The following is a 16,158-nucleotide window of genomic DNA, read 5'->3' as shown; positions in this document are numbered from 1 at the left end:
ATCTGTCTGGTTTGCTAATGTCCTTTAGGGAAGTAAAGCTGCTGTCCTTACCTGGTCTGGCCTACATGTGACTCCAGACCCACAGCAATGTGGTTGACTCTTAAATGCCCTTTGAACAAGGGCAATAGGATGGGCAATAAATGCTGGCCTAGCCAGTGATGCCCACATCCCATGAATGAATGAAAAAATATATATATCAGGAAAACCAAGGGTCCCAATACTAATCCCTGGGGAAGTCCACTACAAACCTTTCTCCAGCCTGAAAAATATCCTATGGCTACTACTCTCTGCTTCCTATGTTTCAGCCAATTTTGTATCCATGTCACTACTGTCCCTTTTATTCCATGAGCAATAACTTTTCTCACAAGTCTGTTGTGTGGCACTGTATCAAATGTCTTTTGATAGTCTATGTACACCACATCAACAGCATTACCCTCATTGACCTTTCCTTTTATCTCTTCAAAAATCCATGCTGGCTCTTCCTTATCAACCCATATTTTTCCATGTGACTACTAATTCTATCCTGAATAATTGTTTCTAGAATCTTGCCCGCCACTGAAGTTAAACTGATTGGTCTGTAATTGCTAGGTTTTTCCTCACCATATCTTTTTTTGAACAAGGGCGTAATGTTTGCAACTCTCCAGTCCTCTGGCACCACCCCTGAGTCTAGGGAACACTGAAAGATTATGGTCAATGCCCCTGCAATTTCTACTCTCACTTCCTTCAATATCCTCGGATGAACCCCGCCCGGTCTCAGTGCCTTATCAGCTTTAAGTTCCGACAGTCTACTCAACACATCCCCGTTATCAATTTTGAATCCTTCTGGTGACTGAGTTTCCTCGTCTGTCACCATGGCCTGGGTGGCATCTACCAGAAATGTGTGCAATACATATCAGAAAAGGATGGGTTATTCTCTGTTGAAATTAAAATGCTGAGGAGTGACCTGATGTAGGTCTTTAAAATTATGAAAGTTTTGATAGAGAATGTTTTCTCTTATGGGGCAGAGCATAACTAGAGTCCATGAATTTAAGATAGTCAGCAAGAAATCCAATTATAAAATGAAAGAAACTTCTTTGCCCAAAGATTGATCAGAATGTGGAACTTGCTATCACGGGGTGTGCTTGAAGCAAAAGTGTAGATACATTTAAGGGGAAACTAGACAAGCAAATGAGGGAGAAGAGAATAGAGAATTAGGATGATGGATTTAGGTGAAGAAAGGTGAGAAGGGGCTTGAGTGGGATGGATTAGTTTCTTGAATGGCTGATTCTGTGCCATATATCCTATGGATATATCCAAAGAAACCTCCTGCTGATCACCACCTACCCTACCACAACCCACAGGAACTGGAAAATCAATAATCCCTCATGTTGAACATCACTTAGTGGAAACTCTAAGGGAAGCAAGGGCACAGAAATCTAGGTGGGGTATTTCTATGTACACCAACAAGAGTGACTCAGTTGTACCACAACTGATCAAATTCTGATGAACATAGTTGCCAAGATTAGCCTGAATTGGATGCTGAGATAATCAATATGAGACCATCTCCTCATTAACCTACCAGCCGCAGGCACATCTGTTCACAATATCATTGGAAGAACTGACCATTGCACAGGGCATACCCAGGGAAGTGATGACAAAGTCTCATCTCCCCTGTGAGGACACCTGCCATTACGTAACAAAAACAAAAATACCTGGAAAATCTCAGTAGGTCTGACAGCATCTGCGGAGAGGCATACAGTTGGCGTTTCGAGTCCGTATGACCCTTCATCAGGATTTAATTACGTAATGTGTGACTACCACTGTTGTGCTAAGTGAAACTGATTAATGGCAGACCTAGCAGCCCAGCACTGGATATCTACAAGGCACTGTGAGCCTACAGCAGCAGTAGAATTGTATACTGCCACAATCTGCAACATACTAATTACCTACTTATTGATGCTCATTTTGAATTTGGACATAACAGGTGAAATTGTAACTAATTCAAAACACATCCACTTGCGCAGAGTTAAAATTAGGTTCAAGCACTCAACTCTAGAACTCATCATCAGCCTTGATCCAGACATCAACACAAGAGTTTAATACCAGAAGAGAAGTGGGAGTAGCTGCTGTTAGCATCAAGGCAGCATTCAACCGAACATTGCACCAAGGAACCCTAGCAAAACAGAAGACACTGGCGATCCAAAGGTAAATTCTCATCATGTGGCAGAAATTATACTTGACATAAAGAAAATGGGTTGTGGGTGTTGGAGGCCAGTTATGATAGCTCCAGTAAATCACAGATGGAATTTGTCAGGGAAGTGTCCATGGCTCGACCATCTTCAAATGCTGATCATCCCAGAGTGCTCAGCTCTATTCATAACTCATTTGTTAACAAAGTAACTTATGCCAGCTTACAGCAAGGCTTGGTAACATATAGGCTTTGCATGACTAGTCAAGCCCTTGACCATCAATATCATCACCATTATTAGCTTAGGGTGGGTGTTCACCATTAAGTAGAATGCTAGCTGTGCCAGTGATATAAACATTGTGGCTACAGAGTAGAGGTTGGGTACTTTTATGACAAGTGGCTCACCTTCTGACCCCTGAATGCATCTATGTCATCAGCAAGCCTAAAATCAGGAATGTGATGGAATGATCACCAATTAGCTGGAATAATGTAATTGGAACAATGCTCAATAAGCTTGACCCTATCCTGGACAGAGAAGTCTTTTACTAATGACCCTGCTACTGAATTTAATGTCCACCTCCTATATCACATATTATGGCTGCAGAACATGCAATCTACTGGATGTATTGCAGCAACTCACCAAGGGTACTTTGCAGTGCTATCCTCCCCTGCAACCTTTACCACCAAGAAGAACAATCTGCAAAGGCAGTCATCTCCAAATTTTCTTCCAATTCACTCTCCACTCTGACTTGGACATATGTCACAATCTTCATTATTATCAGATTACAATCCTGAAATTTTCTATTTAGCATCATCACCATACTCCAGCAGTTCAAAATGAAGATCCATCACACACTCTCAGAGCAACTGAAGATAAGTAATAAGTCCCAAGAAAAAAATATGGCCTGTGCTTTTAGGTTATCATTCCCCTATTTATTGCCATTTTGCATCACCTGGTCTTCACTTGGTGCCTTATTTGGTGGTACAACTGAGATCATGTTTAAGAAGATATTGAAAAGCACTCAACAAGGGAAAATTGGTAGACCTGAAGAAGGAAATCATATTCAGTGGACTGAAGATCCCAAGGGATAGACCTTAAAAAAGCTGTTAAAAGCAGAAAGGGAGTGAGGAAGGAAGGAGTAAGGCAAAGAATTCTGAAGAGCAGGAAGGTTTTGTTTAGTAGAAGATAAAACTGGCACTTTCACCCTCGGTGGGATATTGGATTAACCTACCCAATTATAAGCGCCACTCAAAATTGGGTGGCATGTATAACAGATGGAAGATCTGATCTCACCCATTTCATACCCCCACTGAAGTTGGAACTTCCACTCCAAACAGTAATATGGTACAGCGTGCATATAGTTTGGAGCTATATACTAAATGAAAATTTAGGACATTTCTATGTTTAGAGTCAAACTAAAAGTGGGTTTATATTAGGGTTATGTGTTAGCTGACATTTACTCTACTGGGTTACAATTACAGTGCAAAAAGTCATAGAGCAAAGGAATCACTAGCAGGTTAAAGATAGCCCTCCAAGATGTCTTGCTGCCAACATGTCTGAGGCAATTAAAACATACTTTAAAATAACTAGTAGTTAGTCTTTTATAATTCCAAATATAACAAGTGAGTTCATCTATGAAATGATAAGACTTCAAGCAAGCTTACAAAGATTTTTTTTTTGCTTAATTTAATACTAGAATTTGTTAGAAAACTTGGAACAAATTGTAAATCAGAACTCAGATTCTTGATATCCCACCAAAAACCACAACTGATATTTTAATGTGCATTCAAAATCTTTCTTGAAGCCTCAGTCAGTAAATTTATCTTGTGGTGTGGCACTGAGCCATACAAACCAGGGATTCCAGTTTTGATCCCTGGTTTGTGCTGAATCAACTGGTGTCTGCGGAGGTGATAAGTATGAAAATTGGTCTTGATGTCTCTAGACTAGGGAAGGGGCAAAAAAAAATCACCATGCAATGATGCTTGTTATTAAATACATGAAATAACATTGGGCTGCATTTTACATGCCCTGCTGGCATGTCTGCATGGGTGCCCACCCCACCATCATCCCATCCACCCTTGAGCTCACCCCCATAATATGGGAGGGTGGGGGAGGAAGGGTGAGCGGGTCCCAAAATCAGTAGCCTGCATGCCATATTTAAATAGATAATCAAAGGTCAGCATTTTTTCACCCAGAGGGTGGTTGAAGTCTGGAACAAACTTCCTGAAGGGGTGGTGGAGGCAGGTTCAATCAAGGTTATTCAAAAGGGATAAAAACAGAGATAAAAACAACAGGGCTTATATTTCAACTCTTTCTTGGACTCGAACTCAAGTTTTGTCGAAGGGTTATGAGGACTCGAAACGTCAACTCTTTTCTTCTTCGCCGATGCTGCCAGACCCGCTGAGTTTTTCCAGGTAATTCTGTTTTTGTTTTTCTTTATTCAAAAGGGAATTGGATTGCTACATTAAAAGAGGGAATGTGCAAGGTTAAGGGATAAGGCAAGGGAGTGGGACTGGGCAGAATGCTCTTTCAGAGAACCAGTGCAGACTCAATGGGCCAAATGGCCTCCTTCTGCACTGTAAAGATACTATGATACTGTTACCAAGTCAATTGGCCCTAATAATATGCTGCCTATGCGATAAAATGGATGGGTAGCGCGGTTTTTAAAAAAATTATTCAAAGGGCAGGAAGGAAGCGTTTCAATCTTTGAGCGCTGCCCTTTGCAGCTTAGGGGGACATCTCCCACCAAGATAGAACCACCCACTTTCTTCCTACCTGCCTGCTGCCAAACCCTCCCTGCCCAATACCCTGAACTTACCTGTTTCCAGGGATCCATTGGGCCTCCTTCTGCTCCTTCATTGCAGTCCCATCAGTACCCACTAATGCACTCTTGATGCTGATGGGACTGATGTAGTTGCCAGCCAATCAGATTGGCTGGCAACTCCTGAGGGCAGGACTTATTTCTCAGCGAGAGGCAGAAGTCCCACTACCCACACTAGCCCTGTTTAGCCCACCCACAGTGCTTTATGGCTGCAGAATGGGCTGGCCCGCTTCACGCTGACTTTGCTTCTGATGGGGAAGGGGTGAGCTGTCCACCTCATAGCATCCCCCGGGTAATGTTCAGCCCTTTAAGTGTGATTGTGCTCAGATGTCATGTGGATATTCCCCACCCGCATCCCCCCACCCAAAGTTAAATAGTCTGCTGACATTTAGTGACTAAACTGATACTTGAAGAAAGGCTGCTTGGGTGAGTTAGTGTGGGCGATCTTCCACAATAGAACTAGTTCCTAGCTCCATGTCCGCCTCTTTCTCCCAGCTTGATCTCAACCAGACCTCAGCTTTCCAGCTTCTCTCCTACATATACGTATTACACTATCCCTCACCTTTCAGGCTAACTTCCACCATGCTGCACACTATTGAATCAAAAAGGATAAAAGATAAAAATTTGGGCAATCAGTAGAGAGACATGTATGAGAGCCAAACGGAGATATTGGGAGATATACAGGCCAGAGTGGAGGAGGAGAAAGATTTACATCAAGAAAATGAAATAGTGATATAAGTAGTCGGGGATAAACAAATAGAAACATCACAATGAGAAAAGTGTTGGAGCCAAACAGGAATACACAGAGAGGGAGACAAAGAATTAGAGAGTAGGAAAAAGGTAGAAACAGTTACAGGAGGTAATTCCATGGCAAATCAAGTTATTTTAAAACCATTCTACTTAATCTGTTGCTGTTTTTAGCAGTATCTTATTGGGCAGGAGGTTTTCTGATGCAATGGGTAGTGTCCCTAACTCTAAACCAGAAGCTCTGGGTTTGAGTCCCACTCCAGGACTTGATAACGACAGAAGATGTGGAAGTATTAGGTTGATTATTAACCTGCAAATCCTTCAAATACTTTGATAGTTGGTAAGCTATACTTGGTTTTATCCTGATCAGTCATGTTTGGTGCGGAGTGGTGCTCCTCAAGTTATAGCCCCTGGCAACAGGCAAGTGACCTGTTTCAGAAAAACTAGCTACGGAAACAGACGGAAGTCTGTGCTTTGTCGATAGGTGCAGACGAGAATCAAGAAGAAGGTTATTGTGCATATAGCTGAAGATAGTAGCATGACACACTATATAAAGAGCTGTTGCTGGACATGCAACTAGGCAAAGGGTCATAATTTGGAACAGGGTACAAAAGTGAGAGATGACAACACATTCAAGAACTTAAAAGAGAAAATCAGTTTGGAAATGGCATTGTGGTTATACAGGACAAATGGTTTTAGGTTTGTTTCTTGAAAAGATGGATGATAACGTACTTTTCATGAGGGGAAATTATGCTGAGAACAGGAACTCTTGGCAATGCCAAAAAGCATGAGGTCCAAGTAGAAAAGTTGTACAATTAAGTTAGTGAAGAGGGAATTAAGGTGGATTTCATGCATGAGATAAGCTTGGAGAGGGCGAGATAGCTTCAAAAAGCTTTGTCCTGGCATAGAGCTGGTGGGACACCAGTGGGAGATTAGAGACAGAAGTTAAAGGGAATAAAGTAATGGAGGCAGTCTCCCAGGTGGGCTTAATTTTGGTGATGAAGAAATTCATGACAGCCTCACATTTGATGTTTGGAATGAAGTTGGAGAGGGTGATTGATCATATGAAACAGGAGCTTGGTGTGGTCCCTGCCTTGCAGAATAATCTTGGAGTAATAGGTTTTTGCCTGGGTACAGCAGAGTAATGTTTCCTGTTGTCAAATATGATCTGATGATTGACAACAAGGGTGATTGTGCACCATATGCTCATGTTTGCACTCTTACTTGAGGGAGTTAAGATGGGGGCTTTGCCAAGGGCAATAGGTGGAAGCAAGGCAGCAACAGCAAATGGGAGGGAATGATTAAACAGGCCAATAGCAATAGAGGTGTCATAATATGTAGACGATCAAGATGAAAATTTGAATGCAAATTGTGAGGGAGTTTTTTCCCCATGGGCAGATGGAGGGAATAGTGGATTGGGGAGGGTACATAAGGGACACTGTTCGAGGTTTTAGATTGGATATTTTTATGAGCATAGGAGTGTTGGTCACTTCCATAAATGGTCCAAATGTTTTACTTCCAGGAATGTACCTGTGCTGCTCAATATCTAATTATACAATACTGTTACAAGTGGTGTAACAATAGCACCCTCTTGTGACTTAAACTTATCATATTCCTCACAGGCACTTGTCCATGAAACACTGAGATGGTACAAATCAGAAAATAATTTTATCTTGCAGATAATGTAAATATCCAGAGTAACAGAAGTAATCAAATGTCACCTTGATGCACCTAACTACAGAATCTTCCTCAAAAACATAAGAAATAGTAAATTACACTACACCATCGCTTTAAGCTGAATTGCTTCTACCCTTCTTATTCTGACTGACTTTGGACAGGAGATATGCTTGTTCCCTTGCTTGGTCAATTTCCAGCAGCTAGTTGGCTGATTGCCTGTGTTCCTATCTCCCTTTTGTCCTAAGCAAGGAGGAGAGCTATCCTTCAGATTTCACCCTTGTTCATTGATTTGCCAGCAAGCCTATCAATAAAACCAGCTAGAACAAAAAAAAAACCTGGAAAAACTCAGCAGGTCTGATAGCATCTGCGGAGAGGGATACGGTTGACGTTTTGAATCCGTATAACCCTTCACGGACTCGAAACATCAACTGTATCCCTCTCCGCAGATGCTGTCAGACCTGCTGAGTTTTTCCAGGTATTTTTGTTTTTGTACTAGATTTCCCGCATCCGCAGTATTTTGCTTTTATCTTAATAAAACCAGCTACTTCATTCTCCTCTAGGGGTGTGGCATTAAAGAAACCATTTCTTGCTATTGTAAAAACAGGGGTCATCTTGGTTTAGCTTGAAATAGACGGCAAGTGGTGACATTCCACAATCTGGGTTTAATACCCACTTTCAATGTCTGCTTTATTAATAAACTCTTTGCCAGTAGTCTCGCCCGTGGCTTTTAAAATATCTATGAAATTTTATTTTTGAAACATTCATGCAGAATTCATTTCTAAATATTTTTCCATTAAGCCAAGAAATGATCAGAAAAATCTAAAGTGTGACAAGAGAATTGGAACTGGTCAGAGATTGTCCTGTCAGTGACTGAAACTTCAGATGCAGAAATGGTTCGAGACATGGCAAGGAGTTAGGTGGGTCAGAGATTTAATATTAAGGTTGGTGAACTGAGAGAATTAGAGGACATGGGCAGTTAAGGTGTAGGCTGAAATCACAAAGGTTGAAGAGTCACCTGCTGCAGAGATTGGGGAAAGGTTGAAGGTAGAACACCTTAAGAAAGTTGACATAGTACATGAGGAACGTCAGTAAGTTTTTAAGATTTTTAAAGATAGGTGTGAGGAGTGGAAGAAGTTGAAGTGTATAAACTAGGAGAAGATACCAGAGAAGTAGGGGGACAGGCCAAAATTAGACTGGTAATAAGGACCATGCCATCACCATGGTAGTTTGGGTGGTTACAGTAATGGAAATTGAAGGCAGGCAGTAAGGCTTCTGCGACAGAAAAGGACTCCGTGTCAGCAAGCTGCAAAATCTCAGGAGATTCAATTGCAATGGCACTGTGCATGGAAAAGGTTTGTTCATGAATGGCCAAACATCCTGGAAGGGTATATGGAGAGGGCCAGTAATTGTTGATCCCTTAGGGTAATGGAAGGGGTGAGTGGAATGAGAAAAATGTTGGGAAAGATTTTCCCCTTATGGTGCTCACCTTGGATAGCAAAAGTACTGAAGCCAACAATATTATTTCTGAAATATTTTATGTATATTCATATATAGGAAAACAATTAGCTAGTAGCTAAAAAGCTGCAAGTTATCTAGAACATGATCATATATGTATTTCTCTTCTGTGAATCTTTGTGTTTGTCAGGGCAAAGGATGTTAGCGTTATTACTTTATTTTTGGAGTATCCAGTCTCAGCATCAAGGGCACTAAAATTAAGTGTGTCAAGGTTAGGTGCTCTGATGTAACCTTGCAATACTGCACTAGTCTGACACTTACCCATCAACCAATCTACATGGTCAATTTTGAGGCAGTGTTTTTGTGCAGGCTGGTGTCCACTGCAAGTGGGCTGAGACTGTCCAAGTTAATTCACATGAGATCTTTCCATACCAGCAGAAGACTTACATCTATTCATTTAAGGAGCAAGATCCAGAAGGTGAGGGCACAATATGCTTGCAAACAAAATGCAACTGAAAAACTACAACTGCAATAGTATAAAATGCTGTTGATAAACATTTGAAATAATAAGTGCTTTCCTATGAAGCTTCACAATTATAAATGTATGAAGACTTGCTGAGAATAAGCAACTGAAAGAGTAATTACATAGGAAAAGCCATTAAAGGGGCACTGTCAACTTTTCAGTTTTCAAACAGAATCAATGTCTGCAACAGGCTACTTTTTATGCTATTTCTGCAGGTACTATATGGCCTGCTAGAAATATTTGCTATGTTTTGAAGCACCAACTGTTTGTAGATTTTTGTGGTACTATTTTAATTTTGTAACGTGAGAAATAGACTAAAATGAGATCTCTACCTGGAACATTAACCTATTTTCATTTCAGACTTCCATTTTTTAATTCTGATGAAGAGTCATACAGACTTGAAACATTAACTGTATTCCTCTCCGCAGATGCTGTCAGACCTGCTGAGTTTATCCAGCTAGTTTTATTTTTGTTCCATTTTTGGAATCTCTCCATTATATTGCTAAACGCTTCTGTAATGTACATAAATTAATGTATTTTGTTTTCATTGCACAGATGATCTCTCTGTGACACAAAGGCATATTGCCTGCATGCAGCTTGCTTTCACTGGTTCGGTGCAATAGTTTTAACAAAAGTTCCTATGAGGCTGCCATTTATTGCACATAGCGTACAGGTGGACAGAAGAGGCCATGTTGTGCAGCATTATAGAATATCAATTTCAGTTTTAGTATGGCGAATATCTTGCAAACATGAGACACCGCATCTGGTGGCCTGGCCAAAAGCCCGACAGAACTCACTTCAGCAGTAGCAGATGGACTGGATTGATGGATGGCCTGGAGACCATCTGGTCATGAGATATCCTCCAATGTTGCTCTCTAATGCCTATGATTTTAGGCCAGCATTAATCTCACTTTAGTGAGAATTGTGTTGTTTTAATTAGGTAACTTTCACAAACACATAATGCCACATTATATCAAACTATAGTAACTTCCTCCCAAAAAAAGCATTTCTTGTGTAGTGTGATTTCACAACTCAGCATTAACAATTTCCATTTTTATATGTAAATGCCATATTCCATAGAACCATAATTATACAAAATACTTAGCCAGCAAATAAATGAGATCAATTAAAAATACATTAAACGACATACATACAAAAGTGTCATTCTAACTTCACACTTTGGACACAGAGCCATAGCCACCCAGATGCTTGATAATGCAGCTCAATTTCTTGTGCTTAATTTCAGGTCACAACACTTTCTGTGCAGCAATAAATCCATTCCAGCTTCTCATTGACAGGCATCACATGCTGGCAGACCTACAAATAACAGGATAAGAAAACATCAAAATTAATATTTCTATTTTATACTATGGGAGGGGTGTTGTTAATCAGTGTTGTTAATTTCTGCCCCAATCCTTCCTCCCATTTAATCTTTCCATAAGCTGTGGCGAGTTGGCTGGTCTCAGTCAGAATATAATTTGGAACACTACAATTGTCAGCATGTCTGATTTAAGGAGGGGAAAGTCAACCAGGATTTTTACTACTGATTAGTATGCAGTGATCTTGGCTGGAAGCATGTGTATGTGGATTTTGAGTGAGGACAGTGTTTGTGCTGGCCATGGTAAATTTATATATAGCACCGTTCATAACCTCAGGACATTCCAAATGCCACTCGTGGATAAATAGCCCACTAAAGCTCATTCTAGGCTTACACCAGCAAAGGATGATCAATAAACTGTTAAGAAAGGGAAAAGAGAATATGAATGCAAGCTAGCAGGAAACAAAAAGGTAGACTGTAAAAACTTCTTTAGGTATATGAAAAGGAAAAGATTATCTAGGATAAATGTGGGCCTATTACAGGTGGAGACAGGAGAATTCATAGTAGGGAACAGGGAAATGGCAGAAGAACTAAACAATTACTTTGTGTCAGTCTTCATGGAAGGCAATATAGAAAACTCCCAGAAATACTAGGCAACCAAGGAACTTATGAAACTAAGGCACTGAAAGAAATTAATATTGATAAAAGAGGTAGTAGAGGTAGTACTTGAAAAGTTAACTGGATTGAAGGTTGATAAATCCCCTGGATCAGATGAGCTTCATCCCAGAGTGTTGAAGGAGGTGGCTATAAAGATAGTGGATACATTGGTGGTTATCTTTCAAAATTCTATAGGCCAGATAGGTTGGGCGGGCACGTGCTTGAACCAAATGAGCATAAAATGATGCGCAATGATGTCGGGTGAGCATCCTGACGTCATCACACACTCGCACGATATTTTGGTCAGCGGGCGCACGCAGGAGTCGGTAGCGCCCCCATCGACAATTAAAAGGCACAGAGTGCCTCAGGGAGCTTTTCCAACACACACCTGCATGCATGCGCTAAGTTGCACACTCACCCTCCTCCCAACCCCCCACACAAGCATTTCACACTGGGCGGGCTTTAATTAGCCCGCCAGTGTGAAACTGCAGTCCAGCCTCGATCATGGGTGGCAGTTGGCTTCCCGATCGCTCCCGCCAGCCCCCGCCCGATGAGGGCAAAATCCTGGCCATAGATTCTGAGAAGGTTGCTGCAGACTGGAAAGTAGCAAATGTAACCTTACTATTTAAGAAGGGAGGGAGGGGGAGAATGTAGGACTATAGGCTTGTTAGTTTGGTGTCAGTAGTAGGGAAAATGTTAGAATCTATTACAAAGGACTGGACACTTAGGAAGTAATGGTAAAATTAGGCAGAGTCAACACGGATCTATGAAAGTAAAATCCTGTTTGACAAACTTGTTAACAGTTTTTTTTGAGGATGTTACTTGTAGCATAGATAAAGGAGAACCAGTGGATGTGGTGTATTTGGATTTTCAGAAGGCTTTTGAGAAGTTCCCACACAGGAGGTTCATAAACAAAATTAGAGCACATGGATTGGGGGTAATGTACTAGAGTGGATTGCGAATTGATTAACAGACAGAAAGCAGACAGTAGGAATAAACAGGTCAGTCTCAGGATGGCAGGCTGTGACTAGTGGCATGCCACAAGGATCAGTGCTAGGGCCACATAAATGTATATAAATGATTTGATTTGGATGTGGGGTTCAATTGTAATATTTCCAAATTTGTTGATTACACAAAACTAGGTGGGAATGTAAGTCGTGAAGAGAATGCAAAGAGGCTTCAAGCAGACTTGGATAAGCTAAGTGAATGGGCAAGAAAATGGCAGATGGAATATAATGTCAATAAGTGTAAAGTTATTCACTTTGGTAGAAAAAAAAAGAAAGAATATTTCTTAAATGGTGAGAGATTAGGAAGGGTGTCCTTGTTCATGAGTCACTAAAAGCTAGCATGCAGGTGCAACAATCATTAAGGAAGGCAAATCTTATGTTGGCCTTCATCGCAAGGGGAATTGAGTACAGAAATAAAGATGTCTTGTGCAATTATATAGAATGTTGGTGAGACCACACCTGCAGCATTGTGTACAGTTTTGCTCTCCTTACCTAAGGATGTACTTTCCATAGACGGAGTGCAACGGAGGTTCACCCCAGACTAATCGCTGGGATGGTGGGATTGTCTTACCAGGAGAGATTGAGGAAACAGGGCCTTGTATTCTCTAGAGTTTTGAAGAATGAGAGGTGACCTCATTGAAACTTACAAAATTCTTACAGGGCATGAGATGGCAGATGTGGATAGGATGTTTCCCCTGGCTGGTGATTCTAGAACCAGGGGACAGAGTTTCAGAATATGGGATAAGCTATTTAAAACTGAGATGAGGAAGAATCTTTTCACCCAAACGGTGGTGAATGTTTGGAATTCTCTACCTCAGAGGAATGTAGAAACTCAATCATTGAGCATGTTCAAGACAGAAATCAATAGACTTCTGGAGACTAATGACATCAAGGGATATGAGAATAGCACGGGATTGTGCTGTTGAGGTAGATGATCAGCCATGATCTAACTGAATGGCGGAGCAGGCTCAACAAGCTGAATGGCTCACTCCTATTCCTATGGGGAGAATTTTCTCCCTGTTGGGAGGGCCAGTCAGGAGCGGCATGGGGCCAATTGTTGCCCGCGATCGGCTGCATGCCGCTATTTTATGTGGGTGGGCCAATTAAGGCCCACCCAGTGTGACGCGTGCCCGGTAGTGCTCAGCACTACCTGTGTGGGTGAGGGGACGAGGGAGAGTTGGGGCCTGCGCTCTTTCACACATGCGCACATAAGAGCACAGAAATCTCCCTGAGGCAGCTCCGTGTCTCAGGGAGAATAAGTTCAGTGTTAAAGATGGAAAAAATAAAATTATTCAGACGTGTCCATTCATGTGACAGTGTCACATGAGCTGAAACATGTTTATGAATTTTCATAAAATTTTTTAATTTAATTAATAAACCCTTCAAGAAACCTCATCCCGCCCATCTGGGCTCTTTGCCTGCCCGCCAACCTTAAGGTTGGATGGGCAGCCTTGACAATTGCTTTAATTAATTTATTAATGGCCTTCACAGGCCTCTGACAGTTCGGTGGGTGCACAGCTGACTCCATTGCAGGCCCCCCGAACGGAAGATCAGAATGATGCGCGGTGATGTCGGAATGCACGCCCGACATCATCGTGTGTCATTTTACGCATCGGCATGCGGGGCCCACTCCTGCACGCTGAACAGAAGATTTTGCCCTATGTTCCACTAAGGATAGCAATTTAAGCAAAAAATCAGAGGGCAACTGGTGCTTACGAAATAAAGCTACAATGTATCTGTCTTGAGATATTTGGTCAAAGCTTTGTGAAAGTGAAGTGAATTATCCAGGAACATAAGAATTAATCTGCATAAAGCAGAGGTCATCCATGCGTTTTCTGTTTATCAAGTGTAAAAGGTTACATTTCTTTGTACTGTAACAATGATTTTGGGTCAACCTTACTTTAGTAAGAGGCTAGTAGTTCTGGGCAACATAGTGGCCAAACAATACTAAAAATATTTTTCTTTTTAACACTAAAGTTGACCGCTATCGGTGGCACTACTGGGACTGAAGAGTTACCATATTGCTGAATGCTTGGCAGCTGTCAGAGACGAGATCTCTGCTGTTAAAAGAACAGCAGCCCCAATGGCAAGCAGTTAATTGCTGATAGAATTTCCTACATTACAGCAGTGACTACATTTCAAAAATTACTTCATTGGCTCTAAAGTGCTATTGAGAACCTGTGGTCGTGAAATGTGCTATATAAACGCAAGTTTTGTTTTGATGGACACAGAATCAGGTCAGGGCTCCTGGAAATGACCAACAAGAGCTTGCCGGGCCCTGGTCAGGGCCACCTATGCTCCAACAAAATTCAGCCTATATGTGTGTTTGGGGAGGAGTAAGTTATTCAGTTTGCTGAGGTTTATTTAATTGCTGATGCCAGATGTCATGATAGCAACAGGCAGATTCATGTCATGGTATATTACAAAGGAGTTGCAGATTCTATGTATATAACGTTACCATTAACTTTTTCTTATTCATTCATGGGCTGTGTCAAGGCCAGCATTTATTATCCATCCCAGTTACCCTTGTGAAATTGGTGGTGAGTCAGCTTCTTAAATATAACTGAGCAGCATTCGAGACATTTCAGAGGACAGAAAAAAGTCAACCACATTTCTGGTTATGGTGTCACATATAGGCTAGACCACATAAGGATGGCAGATATCCTTCTATAAAGGACTTGGTGAATCTGTTGGGTTTTTACAAAACCTGGTAGTTTCATGGTCACAATTACTGATACTAGCTTTCCCTTCCAAATTTTTCTAACAAGTTGAATTTAAATTCCCTAGATTTGAATTCATATCTCATGATCATCAGTCCAGGTCTCTGGATTATTAGTCTTGTAACATAATCACTATGCTACAGTACGTCTATAAATGCACAATTCAACTTACTGTAGTTGACCTTGGTGCTACTTCCACTGCAAAAATACTTAGCCCTCGACTGCTGACACAGTTCTTATTCTGTTCATTGTTGACATGGACAATCACTTTTGTTTCAGACTGTAAAGAATAAAGTAAGGTTACCAAAAATTGTACAGTAATAACACTACAACAGGTTGCTGTCAGCTGTTTCTTCCTAATATGTGGAGTAATTCTAATTGGCAGAAAACTTGCATCTGTAATGGTGGGACATTCAGCTCCAGATCTCATTACAACCTGAATCAAACATGGATACAAGAGCAGAATTCCAAGGGCAGGATTTTACACCCCACAGACGGGCAGGCGCACGCTCAACCCAATCGGGCATAAAATAGTGAGAGATATTTCGGTCGGCAGGTGCGTGCGAGAGTTGGCAGCAGTGCTCGTGCTGACAATTAAGAGGCCTATTAAGGCTCTTAATCAATTAATTTAAACATATTTTTCGCTGCGCATCCAGCCTTATGATTGGGGGGGGGGGGCACGCGAATCAGCCAGGCAGCCTTTTGATTTTTTAGCAAACCTCATCCACGGGCAGGATGAGGTTTCCATAATTAATTAAAAAATAAATATAAATTTTTGAGCAGAATTTTTATTCTGTTCATGTAATTGTGAGTGAGTCCCATGTCGGAGCATTTTTTTCAGATTTTAAAAATATTGATTTTTGATTTTAAAATTGTTCAGCTCCCTGAGGCAGCTTCCTGCCTTCATGGAGCTTTCAGTGCCCGCTACCCAACTCATGCACAGACTTTTGCACTTGCACTCCTCCTACCCCCACCCTCAGCAGCACTGAGCTTCTCAGCACGCCTTTTGCGTTGGCTGGCCGTTAACCAAAATCGCGGTCGGGCGCCGATCATGGGTGGTGGACC

At 41.4% G+C, this 16,158-nt stretch overlaps 1 protein-coding gene across 4 annotated transcripts in view; it reads right to left on the bottom strand.

Annotated features, from left to right (window-relative positions):
- Nucleotides 1-8,931: 8,931 nt before the first annotated feature.
- efcab7 (EF-hand calcium binding domain 7) overlaps nt 8,932-16,158 on the bottom strand; it is a 132,581-nt gene continuing 125,354 nt past the window's right edge. For all 4 annotated transcript variants that reach the window (XM_041208888.1, XM_041208887.1, XM_041208886.1 and 1 more), the window contains exons 13-14: nt 15,266-15,373; nt 8,932-10,708 (exon numbers count right to left, since the gene is read on the bottom strand). In XM_041208888.1, the coding sequence (XP_041064822.1) occupies nt 10,634-10,708; nt 15,266-15,373 (183 nt within the window). In that variant the 3' untranslated portion in view covers nt 8,932-10,633. The remainder of the gene's footprint in view (nt 10,709-15,265; nt 15,374-16,158) is intronic.

The sequence above is a fragment of the Carcharodon carcharias genome, chromosome 16, assembly GCF_017639515.1.
Source record: "Carcharodon carcharias isolate sCarCar2 chromosome 16, sCarCar2.pri, whole genome shotgun sequence".
Classification (NCBI taxonomy): domain Eukaryota; kingdom Metazoa; phylum Chordata; class Chondrichthyes; order Lamniformes; family Lamnidae; genus Carcharodon; species Carcharodon carcharias.
This window is presented reverse-complemented; position numbering and strand designations above follow the sequence as displayed.